Source organism: Crinia signifera, chromosome 7 (assembly GCF_055691185.1).
Source record: "Crinia signifera chromosome 7, ASM5569118v1, whole genome shotgun sequence".
NCBI lineage: Eukaryota > Metazoa > Chordata > Amphibia > Anura > Myobatrachidae > Crinia > Crinia signifera.
The window spans coordinates 94490139-94506183 of NC_139223.1; the positions used below are offsets into that span (position 1 = coordinate 94490139).

The following is a 16045-nucleotide window of genomic DNA, read 5'->3' on the forward strand; positions in this document are numbered from 1 at the left end:
CGGCGGGGGTCTGAAGCGCGCCTTGTAGGAAGGCGCACGTACTAGCCCCCACCTGTCCCTACCCTCTACACGCGGGCAGCGCTGTCCCTGCAAGGCGCCACTGCCATTTTGACTGGCGCGGCGGGGGTTAATGGCGGCCGCGAGGGGGATCTGTAGCGCGCCTGAATACACAAGCGCAGCTAACCCTCCAAGCGCCGGCAGACTCTGTCCCTTACCTAAGCAGGGCATAGGCAAAGCTGCGGTGAGGAAGGGGGGGGGAAGGTGAGCGCTGAGGTGGGCATGGCGCGGCCCTGTTAACACACACACACACACACTACATGCTGCTCTCTCCTCTTGTCTTTTCAGGCAGACTGCAGCTACTGTAACCCTTTCAGGGCACTATCTGTCATTTGACTGTGTTTATAGGGACTTACACTCTTCCAGGACCCAGCTCTCCCAGGGGGGATTTGGGTATTGCCCTAGGGTGATCCACTGTCTTGTGTGTGTTTCTGTGTGTGTGTCTGTGTGTGCCTTAAAATAGATTGGCCCACGTGCAGACATGGCGAGCAGGTCCAAGGCTGCTCAGAAGTCTTTCACCTGCACGGTTTGTTCTAATAAGTTCTCCCAATACTCTGATGGGGGAACTTCAGTCTGTCAGACCTGTGCGGTCTCCCCGTCAGGGTCCCAGACTACCGACACACCAGCCCCCCAGTGGGCTGCAGCCTTAGTCGGCACTATGACTAAGTTGTCTGCGGAGTTGGCAGTATCCCGCAGGGCAGAGCCTGCATGGGCTACGGCCTTGTCCAGGTCTGTGGACTCCTTGGCGGGGGCCCTTTCCAAGCCCCAGAGGCCGGGTCCCTTAGCCTAGAAGCGCCCATTTCAGATGATGCTTCAGGGAGAGGACACCGACGAGGAGCCTGAGCCCTTTGAAGAGATGGAAGAGGGCGAGTGGGAGGAGGTACAGGATACCCCTCAGGAGGCGGAGCCAACTCCGGTTGGTATAGAAGCCCTTATTCTTGCAGTTAAGGAGGTGTTGCATTTGCCTAAGGATCCTCCTCCGGCTCCCCAGGAGTTGGATTTATTTGGAAATACACAGAAAACCTCTGTGGTTTTTCTTTGCTCTAACCAGGATCAGCTTCTTGAGGCCTGGAAGCGACCGGACAGGCGTTTTCAGGTACCGAAGAGGTTCCCTTCAATGTACCCTTTTGAACCAGCAGCCTTGAGCAAATGGGAAACGCCTCCACCGGTGGACACATCAGTGTCAAGGTTATCTAAGAAGACTACCCTGCCAGTCCCAGGGGCATGTTCACTTAAGGATCCGTCAGACCGGAAATTGGAGGCCACCTTAAAGGCTATGTATACGGCGGCTGGTGCCCATCTTCGGCCGGCCATAGTGTTGGCCTGGGTAAATAGGGCAAATGCCAGGTGGGCGGAGCTGATCACTGAGGGCCTCGACTCAGGGATGCCAGCAGAGGAAATTCGCCAACTGGCGGAACATATTAAGGAGTCGGCGGGATTCCTTGGAGACGCTGCTAAGGATATTTCCCTTATTTCATCACGCATCTCTGCGAACGCCATTGCAGCGAGACGGGCCTTGTGGCTGAAGTCTTGGCAGACTGACGCAGAATCTAAGAGAGCGGTCGAGGGTCTCCCCTTTGCGGGTGATATTCTGTTTGGTCCAGAACTGGACAGATGGATTTCACAGGCAACGGGGGGAAAATCTGCCTTTTTGCCAACAGCGGCGCCGCCTCAGAGACGCCAGTATGCGGGACCCTCTTTTCAATCCTTTCGTCCACAACGTTCCTTTCGTGGCAGAGGAAGAGGCTTCCAATCCTCCAGAGGTACTAGAGCCAGATCTCGACCACAGGCCGCCCCACGGGTCCAGGAGCCAAAACAGCCCCCAAAGCCGGCAGCATGACGGTTTGCCAGCTTCAGTGGGAGACTGGTCAGTCGGAGCACGCCTCTCCTACTTCAGAACCCAATGGTTCTCCCTAACGGAGGACCCTTGGGTTCGCAGGATTATCTCGGAGGGCTATCTCGGAGGGCTATCGTATACAGTTTGACGCTCCTCCTCCCAACAGGTTCTTCACCACAGCGCTGCCAGAATCCTCGGTCAAGAGAGGTGGGATTCTCCTGGCTATCCAGATGCTGTTGGACTCTCAAGTCATCTGTCCGGTTCCGGTCTCACAGAGAAGGTTGGGGTATTACTCCAATCTCTTTGTGGTGCCGAAGCCGGATGGGTCAGTTCGACCCATCCTAAACCTCAAAGCCTTAAACCTACTGGTCTCGCACCAACCATTCAAGATGGAGTCAGTCCACTCAGTAATAGCTTTCTTGGAGCCAGGGGAATATATGATTTCCCTGGACATAAAGGATGCTTATCTGCATATCCCCATCTGCAGCCATCACCAGGTTTTTCTACGCTTCGCAGTGGGCAGAGACCATTTTCAATTCAGGGCTCTGCCTTTTGGGTTATCGTCAGCCCCCAGAGTGTTCACCAAGCCTCTGTCGATGGCGATCGCCGCTCTTCGGAGCCAGGGGGTGACGATAATCCCTTATCTGGACGACCTTCTCATCAAGGCCCCTTCAGTTCAGATGCTCGAGGATCATACCAGGAGGACGATTATGATGCTGACCAGCTTAGGCTGGGTCATGAACTACAAGAAGTCCTCGCTGACCCCTACTCAGAAGATTCAATTTCTGGGCCTTTGGTTGGACACAGAGGCTCAGAGAGTCTTCCTACCGGAGGAAAAGATTTTGGCCATTCAGGAGCTAGCACGAAGAGTGTTGCTACCTCAGAGGGTCAGTTTGCACCTTTGTGTGCAGTTACTGGGGAAGATGGTGTCGGATTTTCCAGCACTGAGCTGGGGGCGCTTTCACTCCAGGACTTTTCAGATGGACCTCCTCAGAAAGGGAGCAGGTTCTCATCTATTGCTTCACAGACAGATCCGGTTATCCCCTCATGCCCGTCTATCCTTGACTTGGTGGCTCCAGCGAGATCACTTGAGCGAGGGCCGTCGGTTCGCGATCCACAATTGGACGGTAATGACGACGGACGTCTGTCTGAGCGGTTGGGGAGCGGTCCTACTAGACCTCAGAATGCAAGGAAGATGGACCACCCAGGAACAGACCTTACCTATCAATGTATTGGAGTTAAGGGCTATTTACAATGCGCTGGTCAGATCGGAGAATCTACTCCAGGGTCACGCGGTGAAGGTCCGCTCGGACAATGCGACAGCAGTGGCCTATGTGAACAGGCAAGGGGGAACGCGCAGCCGAATGGCCATGACAGAGGTCAGAAGAATCCTTCTTTGGGCAGAGCGTTGGAAGGTGGCTCTGATGGCGGTGTTCCTACCAGGAGTGGAGAACATAGAAGCAGATTTTCTCAGCCGCAAAAGTCTGCATCCAGGAGAATGGTCCCTACACCCAGAGGTGTTTCAAGACCTCACCAGGAGGTGGGGCACTCCCGAGGTGGACTTGATGGCCTCGCGGGAAAATCATCAGCTACCAAGGTATGTGGCTCGCACAAGAGATCCAGGAGCAATAGCAATCGACGCCCTATCAACTCCGTGGAACTACAGGTTTGTCTACCTGTTCCCTCCGCTGCCTCTCCTAGCGCCAGTCTTGAAGAAGCTCAAGAGAGAGTCAGTCCAGGCGATTCTCATTGCGCCGTTTTGGCCTCGACGGTCATGGTTCTCGGACATTCAGAGGATGGCAGTGGACGAAGTCCGGTTGCCGCTACGCCAGGACCTTCTACAACAGGGCCCATTTTGGCATCAAAGGTTGACACAGCTCCATTTGACGGTGTGGCTGTTGAGACCGCAGTGTTGAGGGAGAGGGGCATACCTCGTTCGGTAATTCCCACCATGCTGAGGGCTCGTAGACCTTCGTCAGCGGCCCATTACCACCGGATTTGGCGCTCATATTCGAGGTGGTGTGAGGAAAAGGGCTGGCCTTATCGGATTTTCAAGCTCTCACGCCTATTGTTGTTCCTTCAACGAGGTCTGGATGGAGGCCTTAAGCTAGGATCGCTGAAGGTACAGATCTCAGCGTTATCCATCCTTTTTCAAAGGAGGTTAGCACTTTTGCCTGAGATCCAGACATTTTTGCAAGGGGTCCTTAGAGTGCAACCACCATTTGCTCCACCGGTTCCTCCATGGGACTTAGACTTGGTCCTGTCGTTCCTCCAGTCAGAGACCTTTGAACCGCTGGAAAGGGTGGAACTTAAGTTCTTGTGTTGGAAAACGGTCCTTCTGCTAGCTCTGGCCTCTGCGCGCAGAGTATCAGAGCTTAGTGCACTGTCCTGCAGAGCTCCATATCTCATTTTTCATGAGGACAGGGCAGAGCTACGCACGACGTCTGCATTCCTTCCAAAGGTAGTTTCCTCATATCATATGAACAAACCTATAGTGGTACCGGCCTTTCAGGGGGACTCTTCTCAACAAGAATCATTGGATGTTGTGCGCGCCTTAAAGATTTATGTGTCTAGAACTCGACGAATCCGTAAGACGGATAGTTTGTTCGTTCTGTATGACGCCTTTCGCCGGGGAAGTCCGGCTTCAAAACCGACATTAGCGAGATGGATTAAATTCACAATCAGAGGTGCCTACTTAAAGGCGGGGAGAGTTCCGCCTTCCTCCTTGACGGCACATTCTACCAGATCTGTAAGCACGTCTTGGGCTGCAAGACGAGGTGCTTCAGTCGCGCAGATTTGCAGGGCGGCCACTTGGTCGTCCGTAAATACGTTCGTGCGCTTTTACAGGTTCGACACCTTCGCTGACTCTGCCGCAGCGTTCGGCCGTTTGGTCCTCCAGAATCCCCAGCGCTCTCCCACCCGGGGCCTGGTCTTTGGAACCTCCCCGAAGTGATTCCCAGTGGCCCCTGCTGCATGTCAGAGAAAAGAGGATTTTGGTACTCACCGATAAATCCATTTCTCTGAGATCAGCAGGGGCCACTGGGCGCCCAACCCAGCCTGCGGATCCTGGTAGTTGTGGCTGTACGTGGGTCCAGTTTACTCGCTTGCCTGGTTGTTGTGTTATTTTGTTTGTTATAACGTTTTTTGTTCCTATCTCCTCTAGTTTACCAATTTTCTCACTGGGGGATGATGGGTCTTGGAGGGGAGGAGCTAGTCTCCCCTGTATTAAAACTAAGTAGTGCCTAGCTCCCAGCTAACCAAGCTCCAAAACCCGAAGTGATTCCCAGTGGCCCCTGCTGATCTCAGAGAAATGGATTTATCGGTGAGTACCAAAATCCTCTTTTTTCACCCAATGGATCTCAGCCAACACTTTTATAAATAGCATTTAGAGCCCAGAATCCTATATTTATTCCAAATGGACTGGCTTAAAATGTCATTTAATAAGGAAGTGAAAGTAAAATAATTATTTTCGATCTGGTTGCCTTATGTGAAATCATTGTCCCTATAATAAAAAAACTCATTAAGGCAAACAATACAATTAACTTCCTGGTACAATACAGAGACGGTACGTCTAGGTACACATCCCTTCTAAAGGTACTGTACTCAGTAAAAAGGATAAAAAATATCTGATATTAAGACATAGTAGATGTGGAATGATAGTGAAGGTATAAGAACAACCCACATATAGGTAAATTAAGATTAGAAAGAATAGATATATGAAATGTTATTTTATTCACAAAATGAAATTGTATAAGGTAAAGATGGGCATTATGTTTATTCTGATTGTACCTTTTCTTCTTTTTCCACAATGTTTTAATTGTATAAATTGCACAATTTCTCAATAAAGATTAATAAAAAAAAAAGAAAAAAAGCCCAATAAAGTTGTCAATTCTATTCATCATTTTATTTACCCACAATTAGAATACTCATCCAGTTTAGGCAACGTGGAATTTAAGTGCGTCGGAACTACACCTACCAGTATGCACTGCCATAGGTTTGGCATGTCCTAATAAAAAAAATGTTGTAGGACATACTGAAATATTGAGTTCCGCATCAGATGAAAAGCCAGACATTTCCTTTAGGACATACAAGCAGACTCAAAATAATAATGACAAAGAAGTGTATCTTGCCAGACGCAAAGAGGCTAAGAAAGTGATCAGGCGTGCCAAGGCACAAGCTGAGGAGAAAATGGCTCAGTCGGTAGATAAAGGAAACAAAACTTTTTTTAAGTATATAAATGAAAGGAGAAAATCAAATGGAGGAATAATAAGACTGCGGACAGACACTGAGAATTTGGTGGAGGGAGACAAGGCAATTGCAGATCAGCTAAATAATTACTTTTGCTCTGTATTCACTATAGAAGGAGAAGGGAAGGGACCACAGTTAAGTTGCAAGGACATTTATAAAAATAAGGTAGATGGAGGTACATTTACTAGGGAGAAAGTCCTAACAGAACTTTCAAGACTGAAAGTGGATAAATCAATGGGGCCAGACGGAGTGCATCCAAGGATACTAAAAGAACTAAAAGATGTGTTGGTAGCGCCATTAACAGATTTATTCAACCAGTCACTAGATACAGGTGCAGTTCCAGAGGACTGGAGAAAAGCAAATGTAGTTCCACTGCACAAAAGCGGAAGCAAAGAAGAAGCAAGTAACTACAGACCAGTGAGCCTTACATCAGTAGTAGGGAAAATAATGGAAACACTATTAAAAGAAAGAATAGTGGAATATCTTAAATTAAACAACTTACAGGATCCAAAACAGCATGGTTTTACTGCAGGGAGATCATGCCAAACAAGTCTCATTGACTTTTTTGACTCCGTGACCAAAATACTAGATGAAGGGGGGGCTGTAGATGTGGCATATCTAGACTTTAGTAAGGCATTTGACACTGTCCCACATCGCAGGCTGCTAAATAAACTTGAAAGTGTGGGATTGGATTATAAAACAATTAAATGGATAAGAACCTGGTTGCAGGATAGGAAACAGACAGTTGTCGTAAATGGAGTGCATTCTATGGAGGGACATGTTACCAGTGGAGTACCCCAGGGATCTGTACTTGGACCAGTGCTCTTTAATATCTTTGTCAGTGACATTGCAAATGGTATTGAAGGGAAAGTATGCCTTTTTGCAGATGATACAAAGATATGCAACAGAGTAGACACACCAGGAGGGGTAAATCAAATGACTGATGATCTAAGTAAACTTGAGAATTGGTCAAGAGAATGGCAACTACAGTTTAATGCTAAAAAATGCAAAATTATGCACTTGGGACTCAAAAACCCAAAGGCTCAATATAGTATCAAGGGTACTATAATGGAAACTACTGAGGAGGAAAGAGATCTAGGAGTCACTATTTCAAGTGACTTAAAGGCAGGGAGGCAATGTAACAAAGCAATGAGGAAGGCTAGTCAGATGCTTGGTTGCATAGGGAGAGGAATCAGTAGCAGAAAAAAAGACGTAATAATGCCACTTTATAGGTCATTGGTACGACCTCATCTGGAATACTGTGTCCAGTTCTGGAGGCCATATCTTCAGAAGGATATAAATACATTGGAGAGTGTACAAAGAAGGGCAACTAAAATGGTTCATGGCCTACATCACAAAACTTACCTGGATAGACTAAAAGATCTTAACATGTATAGTTTGGAGCAGAGAAGGGAAAGGGGGGACATGATAGAAATCTTCAAATATATCAAGGGTTTTAACATAGTACAGGTGGGAAATTTTCTTCAAAGGAAAACAAGTAATAAAACACGAGGACATGCACTGAAACTGGAGGGAGGTAGGTTCAGGGGAAATGTTAGAAAGAATTACTTCACAGAAAGGGTAGTGGATAAGTGGAATAGCCTCCCATCAGAGGTGGTAGAGGCTAAGACAGTAGAACAATTTAAACATGCTTGGGATAGGCATATGAATATCCTTACAAAGAAATAAGGATTAAAAAGGGTTGAGTTTACCTGAAGGGTAAAAAAGGGGCAGACTAGATGGGCCAAATGGTTCTTATCTGCCGTCAAATTCTATGTTCTATGTTTCTATGTTTCCTACTCCTGTTCTTGACTCACTGAAGAGAAAGAAGGGTTTACACATGATTAGGATTCAAATGGGCATTTCAATGAAGATGTACAGATGTGTCCACATTCAACTATCCTCAAATCGTGCAATATAGTAATCGCCACTTAGCTGCACAAAAACATTAATCCTAAGAACCTAGTACACAACAGTAAATGAATAGAGAGAATGTAATAAGGAAATCCTGCTGGGGCTTTGTGCCTGACAGAATAGAGTAAACTGCATCAGTGTATAAGGACATATTTGTAGTGCATCTCACAGGGCCTAGGGGAGATAAAGTGAAGGGCATATTAGAAACCAATATTTAGCTGGGTCTTCATGCTCTTCGAAGAAACCTTGGGCCTATAATAAATGAGCCTATAATAAATATATTGAAGTTACTTTTGTGCACCTCTGTGATGGCTTGGCTTACCTGAAATATGTTTTCTTGTATTTATAAGTAAAAAAGGATTCTCTGTTTGAATTATTCTGCCCTGATCACCAAAAAAACAATTGATTAGGGCTATCTGGAACAGTTCGAACAATTGATAGGATTCTGAAGATCTATAAATAGGAATGCGATTTAACTGTGTATAGTTGTACTCGCCACAGTCCATGGACTTTGGAAAGCAATTGAAATCCTGGTGAAAAACTGAAATGAATTAGCTTACAATATTGAGAATATTGCAGACCTCCTCAGGAACATATTGAAAACATAACTGAAGTCCAGTAAGGGTGTAATAGACGTAGGAATCAAAAGAGAAGTGTAAAGATTATCTGTATAGAGGGAATGTAGAATTACTGCCCTAGAATTTAAATTTCTGTTAAATTTTTGTTTTTATAGTATCCAGATCTAGTTGTTTTTGCTAATCCTTCTTTTAAAGGTTCTGAAATGTTAATAATTTAATTTTTTTTCAATAAACATGTATCTTGTGTTAACCGCATGTAATTTCACTGTTACATTTTCCCGAATGGTAGATTTTGTGAGTTTGTAGAATGTCTGAACTACAGTATATCTTTGGCGCCTGCAATCAATATTTAAACTTTAAAAAAAGGTTTTCCATGTTCCCAGTAAAGTCTAGAATGCTACTCAAATTCTTCAATCCCAAAAATCTCTGACGCAACTTAGTTGACATAGTAGTTAGCATTACTACCCCACAGCCCTGGGGTCATGATTTAATTTTCTTGTTGTCAATGCTGATCTGTGTGAAGCTTGCATGTTCTTCCCATGTTTGCATGGGTTTCCTCTGTGTACTCCAGTTTCCTTCAAAAAATCCCAAAATTTCTGGTAGGTTAAATGTCTTCTTTCAATAAATAACCCTTAGTGTGTGTACATGAGATGAGGATAGAGATGTGAGGCATTCACTTTATATGAATGACTGGAATAATTGCTAATACATGTAAATGTTTCATCATTTTACCAGAGACAAGGAAAATCTGTTCATAATGTGACTTTTTCTTATAGGGGAAACCAAATAGGCCGAATCGTAAGCAGAAAGTGGAGGAGTCTGCAGTTGGGAGAGAACTATCTGATCTCAAACTAAATCGTAGGTCAGATGTTGAATGGTTACAACTAAAACCTTTAGCAGGTAAAATCATTAATTTGTGACCTTTTGATGGTTTGCTTTTACTTTCTTATATTAAGTTTATTTTCAAAAGTAGCTGAGATACCCAGTGTTGCCTATGTTTGGTTATGCAATTAGCATTACTTGAACTTTATCCTTCTTGTGTTTTAAGCTTAACCTATCGACCAGCATAACCGGTCTGATGTGGGCTTCTGGATCTGACAACAATTTAGTTTTTTTTTTGTCCTCTACCCCCTTTAGGTTATGCATATGTTGCCTTCCTGACCCACTTTGTGTAGTGGCCAGACCCCTTTCTGGGCCCCTGGAACCGCTAGTGGTGTATTACCCCACAGTATTTTTTTTTCCAGATTGTAAGTCATACGTGTACCAAGTGTGGTGTAAATTGATCCAGCCATTTCAGAGTTACGCTGGAACATGCATACACACATATCCATTGTGTGTGTGTGTGTTTGTGTGTGTGTGTCTATATATATATATATATATATATATATATATATATATCTATATATATATATATATATATATATATATATATATATATATATAGATATAGATATATATATATAGTAGATTTGCGGTGGGGCACTCGTGGCTATTCTCCATAAACTAGACAAGCCAGCTAGTATGCAGCAACGTTTCAATTTATTTATCAAATTTTCGTCATATATATGTATATGTATATGTGTTGGCACATATGTATATGTGTTGGCACATATGTGTACATATTGCATTTATCTTTAAACTGATAAACTGATTTATCTTTAAACTGATAAACTACAGCTTATGGGATTTTTCTTCCACGTGCTTTAGGCAAGAACACAGAGTCTTGCAGAAGGTAGTCTGGAGTAGTTCCTGTTGTGGATTAGAAAAGTCATGCATCAGTCATAAGATTTTGTTATGATGGTGAAGAGTGAATCTGCATCAATGTTTAAAACCCTATGGTGTACAGTATTGTGCATGCACTGCATGAAGTGATCTCTGTTTTGTAGTGTTACATATCCATGCAGAAGGCTACTTATGTAGCCATGTTTTAGACATACAGTATGTACGGCATATAATCGGTCAAAGCAAAAAATATTGGAAAGTATATTGGGTCTGATTCAGACTTGATCGCTGCTGTGCGATTTGCACAGTGGACGATTTTCGTTAGGCTGCCCGGGTGACTCCATCCAGCGATGAAATCCTGCTACTTTTTTGATCCTTTGATTGCAATGTGATTAACAGGAAGCCAGCGTTTGGCAGTGGTAACTGGTCATTTCATGGGAGTGCCAGAAAAAATGCAGACTTGCCTAGGGGAAAAAAATCAGGTGTGTGACGTCCACTCCAGCCACAATCAGCCTATTTCCATCACAGCCGTCTAGTAAATCCAGGGCTACTTAGAGCCTTCACAGTAAACAATGGTGGAGCGCTAGAGGATAATGAACTACTAATGAGTTGCTAAGCTGATCAGTTGGGTATGAATAAAGTTTTATTAAATTTATACTAAAACATAATGAATAAAATACATATTTTAAAAACACATATATATGTTGATTCATTGACACAATGAAATAGGGGTGCCAATGTTTATATTTTACTATGCTGTGACTGCAGGCACAAAACCGTGACTTCTTTAAAAAAAAAAAAAGGTACTTGTTTCCTAGCACGGCCACAACGATTTGGATCTCGGGCATCGCAGGTAAAAAAATCGCGTCGGTCGCATCGCATGCGGGCAAAAAATCGCATGCGATGCGACCGACGCGATGCCCGCGATTTTACATAGGGAACTATGTAAAATGCCTCAATTGACCCAATTAAACATAGGGAACAATGTTAAATGGCCCACAGACACCAAAAAAAACCCCTGAAGTGTGAAATGGCCCCCCAAAAAATTGTTAACGCTACCCCACGATCAACGTCAACCCGAAGCGTGGCGAGCGCAGAGAGCCTGCGAAGGGCGGTGGTACGCGTCCTCCGACCTTTTCATACCCCCACTATCCACGTCGGCGTGGAGTTGAGAATAGAAAGTGTGGCGAGCGCAGCGAGCCACCGAAGCGTGGCGAGCGGACGCAGATACCTTCACAGGTATCCGCGTCCCCTCGCGGGCTTCACAGGTATCCGCGACCCCTCGCGGGGCTCGCTGCGCTCACCACGCTTCGGGCTCGCCACACTTTCTATTCTCAACTCCACGCCGACGTGGATAGTAGGGGTATGAAAAGGTCGGAGGACGCGTACCGCTGCCCCTCACGGGCTCGCTGCGCTCGCCACGCTTCGGGTTGACGTTGATCGTGGGGTGGAGTTAACAATTTTTTGGGGGGCCATTTCACACTTCAGGGGGGATTTTTGGGGTCTGTGGGCCATTTAACATTGTTCCCTATGTTTAATTGGGTCAATTGAGGCATTTTACATTGTTCCCTATGTAAAATCGCGGTCATCACGTCGGTAGCATCGCATGCGTTTTTTGGCCGCATGCGATGCGACCGACGCGATTTTGACCTTTTTAATGCATTTCAATGGCAAATCGCGGGCATCGCGTCGGCCGCATCGCATACCATTAAAAATGACCCGCGATTCCCGCGATTGTGGCCGTGCTAGGAAACAAGTACCAAAAAAAATAAATTCCATTGTAATAAATCACAATGGAATCACCCTATTCAACGTGCACTTTTCACCGTCTGTGAACAGTGAATGACGGACAATTCGCCATCTGATAGTCTCTGCAACTCGCTGTGGTTTTTCAATGGGTCGTTAAAAGAGATTCGCCATGAGTGTATTCAATGAGAAGATGGCGAATTGCTTACTAAGTGATTTTTGACGTGTCACCGTGTAGCAATCGCCATCTTTTCATGGTGAAGTGGAATGTGAACTTTTAAAATGTTGTTTTAAAAAAAAAAAAAAACATTTGGTGTCAAAAAATCAGGAATTTTATTCTGTGAAGGGGCATGCTATTTTTATTCATGTGCTCACAGCACATGAATATATATTTAATTAAAAAATATATATTTTTATTTTACACATAACAGCCAGCAGGGGGCCGGGAGCCGAGAGCCGCTCATTACATATTCATATGTTCACTGCTCCCGATCATTACATATGCACGATCGGGAGCAGTGTTAGCGGCTCCTACCCGGTCCCCTGCTAGCTCTCCCGGGGAGCAGCTTGTGCTGCCTGGGTCCCGGGGAGCTCTCCTACCCCCCACATACATTCTGGGGCAGGCAAGGAGAATTCCATCTCCCTGCCTGCCGCCGGCTCCCTGCGGCATCCGCCACAGGGGTTAACATTCGCCGCCGTCAGGGGCAGCGAGCCCCTGCAGCATTGAATAGTGTGTCAGCGAGGGCTGACAGCGAAGGCTCCAGCCCTCCGGAACACGGCGACTGTGCAGTGAATCCTAAACCGGATTCGCTGCACATCGTGATTATAGTCATTGAATCCTTACCTTAATGTAGCTGGAGATGATCTAAGTGGTGAATGTTTTTTCCATGGCCAAACTTATGTGGCAGTTTAGCATATTACAAAAAAAAATATTCTGAGATGATGAGGTGGTGGCTCTTGAATAAACAATCGGACACAGTTGAACTGGTTTACCGACGTTTCAGAGCCAACAGACTTTTATCAAGGTGCAGCAAGAACTAGACCAAGAGAACTCTCCCCCTGGCTGTGAGACCAATTTGGTGCCTAGACAATGTTTGTATACTATTGAACCACTTGAGCAGGTAACTTTATTTGGGCCCGTTGAAGCCGCTTTCTTGTGAGACCCTTAAGGGAAATAATTGGCACATTATTATTCTAAACTTTAATGAGGAATCAAACCCTTATACACCTATACCGTTTGCGGCCATAGAACCACCCTATCACTATACCTGCCAACTAATTAAAAGCCAGAGCATAAAGGACTCCGCTATCCAGAACAATCCTGGATCCTTAACTACACATTACTCTGGCGAGATTGCCAAACTATTATAGCTTTAACCCCTGAAGTCCTCAAATGGACAAATTGCGTCGGGTGATGCAACAGGTCTGTCATCATTGAACATTTTTATTGGAAAAGAAAAATACTTCTTCAAAAGGACTTTTAATAAAGAGAGCATTTTTTTATATGGACTTTTGGGTACTTATATGTTAGTTGGGCGCTCACTATAGTTACTACGCTCATACCCCCACTATCCATGTCGGCATGGAGTTGATTTTATATAGTGTGGCGAGCCACCGTGCCCGAAGCGTGGCGAGTGGACACGGAACACTAAGCAAATAGCTTAGTGGGCGCCCAACTAACATATAAGTACGATAGATATATTATTATATTATGCAAAAAATAAGAGCGCACAATGAGCAGTATATTTAAATACATTTTATAAAGAAATAGCCGCTCACGTACATATTAGGTTAAAAATAAACTGCTTGCGTATGTATGTATGTGTGTGTGTGTGTAGTGAAGAAATCACGGCACTCCAGGGAAGTTTTTTTCAGGAAAATTATATTCAAATGCAAAAAACTTCACTACCTACCAATCCGTCTTCAAGGGCACCGGGGTGCATTAACTGAACTGGTTGAGTGCCGGGCCACAACCCACAGTATATGTGTATATATGTATGTATGTGTTGTTATAGCCAGGGGGTTCAGCACTCACATCCAAGTGCAAAGAATCAGTTGGGATGCACAGCAAGGGTCATCCAGGTCAGATGGCCAAATAATATTTCCAAATTGCTTAATAAAAAGCGGGGGCACTCACCATTGCAGCAAAAGTCAGTCAAGACAACAAAATAGTTCCATAGGTACACCAGAGAGAAAACAGCAGTATGTGTATGTATGTATGTATGTATGTATGTGTATATGTGTAAAAATAAAATAAATATATATATATATATATATATATATATATATATATATATATATATATGAGAAAATAGAGAAGGTGCGCTTCATGGTGCATTAAACGATGTAAAATTTTATTGGACACAAGATATCCCAGGTAAAATAGTCAAGAGACTAGTACCATAAAAAGTGACACTGTGGGCTGGTTACCACACGACAAAAGCATAAAGCCAAAGCAAAGCTGCTCACGATATCCAGGGACACAGGGCAGGAATCGACCACCAGGAAAGCCGCCACGCTGGCTTGCAGGACGGCAAGCAGGGGACGTCACACACCGCAGATCCAGGGATACCAGAGAAGGAGATCAGCTGGACGGACACGTCACAAGCCACGCCCTGACGCGTTTCGTCGTAAGACTTCGTCAGAGGGCGTGGCCATGACGCGCATCCAACCAGCTTATATTGGGCCGGATCCGTCAATCAAGACAGACGCGGCGTGAGAATCTCACTACACAGCGGGTAAAGGGGAGGAGGCTCAATATGCCTGTATTAAAGGAGTGCGGCAAATAAAAAGATATATTTACAATATGCAAAGAATTCATGCCGCAATTGAACTAATAGGAACAGACACTATATAAGGCCCGTGTCCGGGTGATCGTGAGCAGATTTTTACAAAGCGTATATACACATTTTGCCACTGTCATAAAAATCACATAAGAAACAAATATATAAAAAATACATGTATACAAAAACATATAGACAATTCCATAGCAGCATATATATGCCGGTATGACAAACATTTTTTTTAAAATATAAATAAATATACACAAATGAAATCCGGCAGTGATAAATACATAAATCTACCCCAGAACACACAACAATGCGCATTCGCAAAAAACTACACATCACAATGCGTCTAGAACAAAGCTCACAATGGAATAACTAGTTGGTGTATATTTTACATTAAAAGAAGAAGAAAAAAGATATACAAATGCACTTCGTTAGTTGATAAATGGAGTGACCTCATAACCCTCATTGAGCCCTACCGGAGCCAATGTATTCAATTTGAGTATCCAGGTAGTTTCACGTTTCAGCAAGTATTTTTCCCGATCACCACCACGTTTATTTGGCTGGACCCATTCAATGCCCCTTACCCTGAGGCTGGAGGGATCACAGTTATGTGTTTCTTTAAAGTGTCGGGAAACACTATGATTAGTGATTCCATGCTTTATGTTGCGGACATGCTCTAAAATGCGGATTTTTAGACATCTCTTAGTTTTTCCGATATATCGGAGTCCGCAGCCGCAGGTTAATAAATAAACAACAAACGAAGAATTACAATTGATGAAACTGAGGATCTTATGGTCTGTACCCTCAATGCAAGAGCCCTTCTTCATGAGGGGACAGATCTTACACCTATTACAAGGGAAGGAGCCATGAATGGTAAGAAAAGAGTTAGATTTTGGCCCTTTATCTAAGGGCTGCAGTTGGCTCTTGGACACCATGGACTTAATGGTTTTAGCCCGTCTGAACACCATCTTGGGTCTATCAGATAGATGGTCGGCCAAAACTGGGTCCAATTTTAGGACATTCCAGTGTTTATTTAAGATGGATTTTAATTCCCTTTCATGTATATTATACTGTGTAATGAACAGTGTATTAGATGGCTTTTTAGAGGAACCCGTGTTCAAGACAGATACATTAACGGGGTCAAGAATAGGTTT

At 44.5% G+C, this 16045-nt stretch overlaps 1 protein-coding gene across 3 annotated transcripts in view; it reads left to right on the forward strand.

Moving 5' to 3' along the window:
• The window catches only part of SLC39A10 (solute carrier family 39 member 10), a 129018-nt gene that overhangs the window by 92967 nt on the left and 20006 nt on the right, over positions 1-16045 (forward strand). For all 3 annotated transcript variants that reach the window (XM_083153500.1, XM_083153499.1, XM_083153501.1), the window contains exon 6: positions 9411-9534. In XM_083153500.1, coding sequence (XP_083009626.1) covers positions 9411-9534 — 124 coding nt within the window. The remainder of the gene's footprint in view (positions 1-9410; positions 9535-16045) is intronic.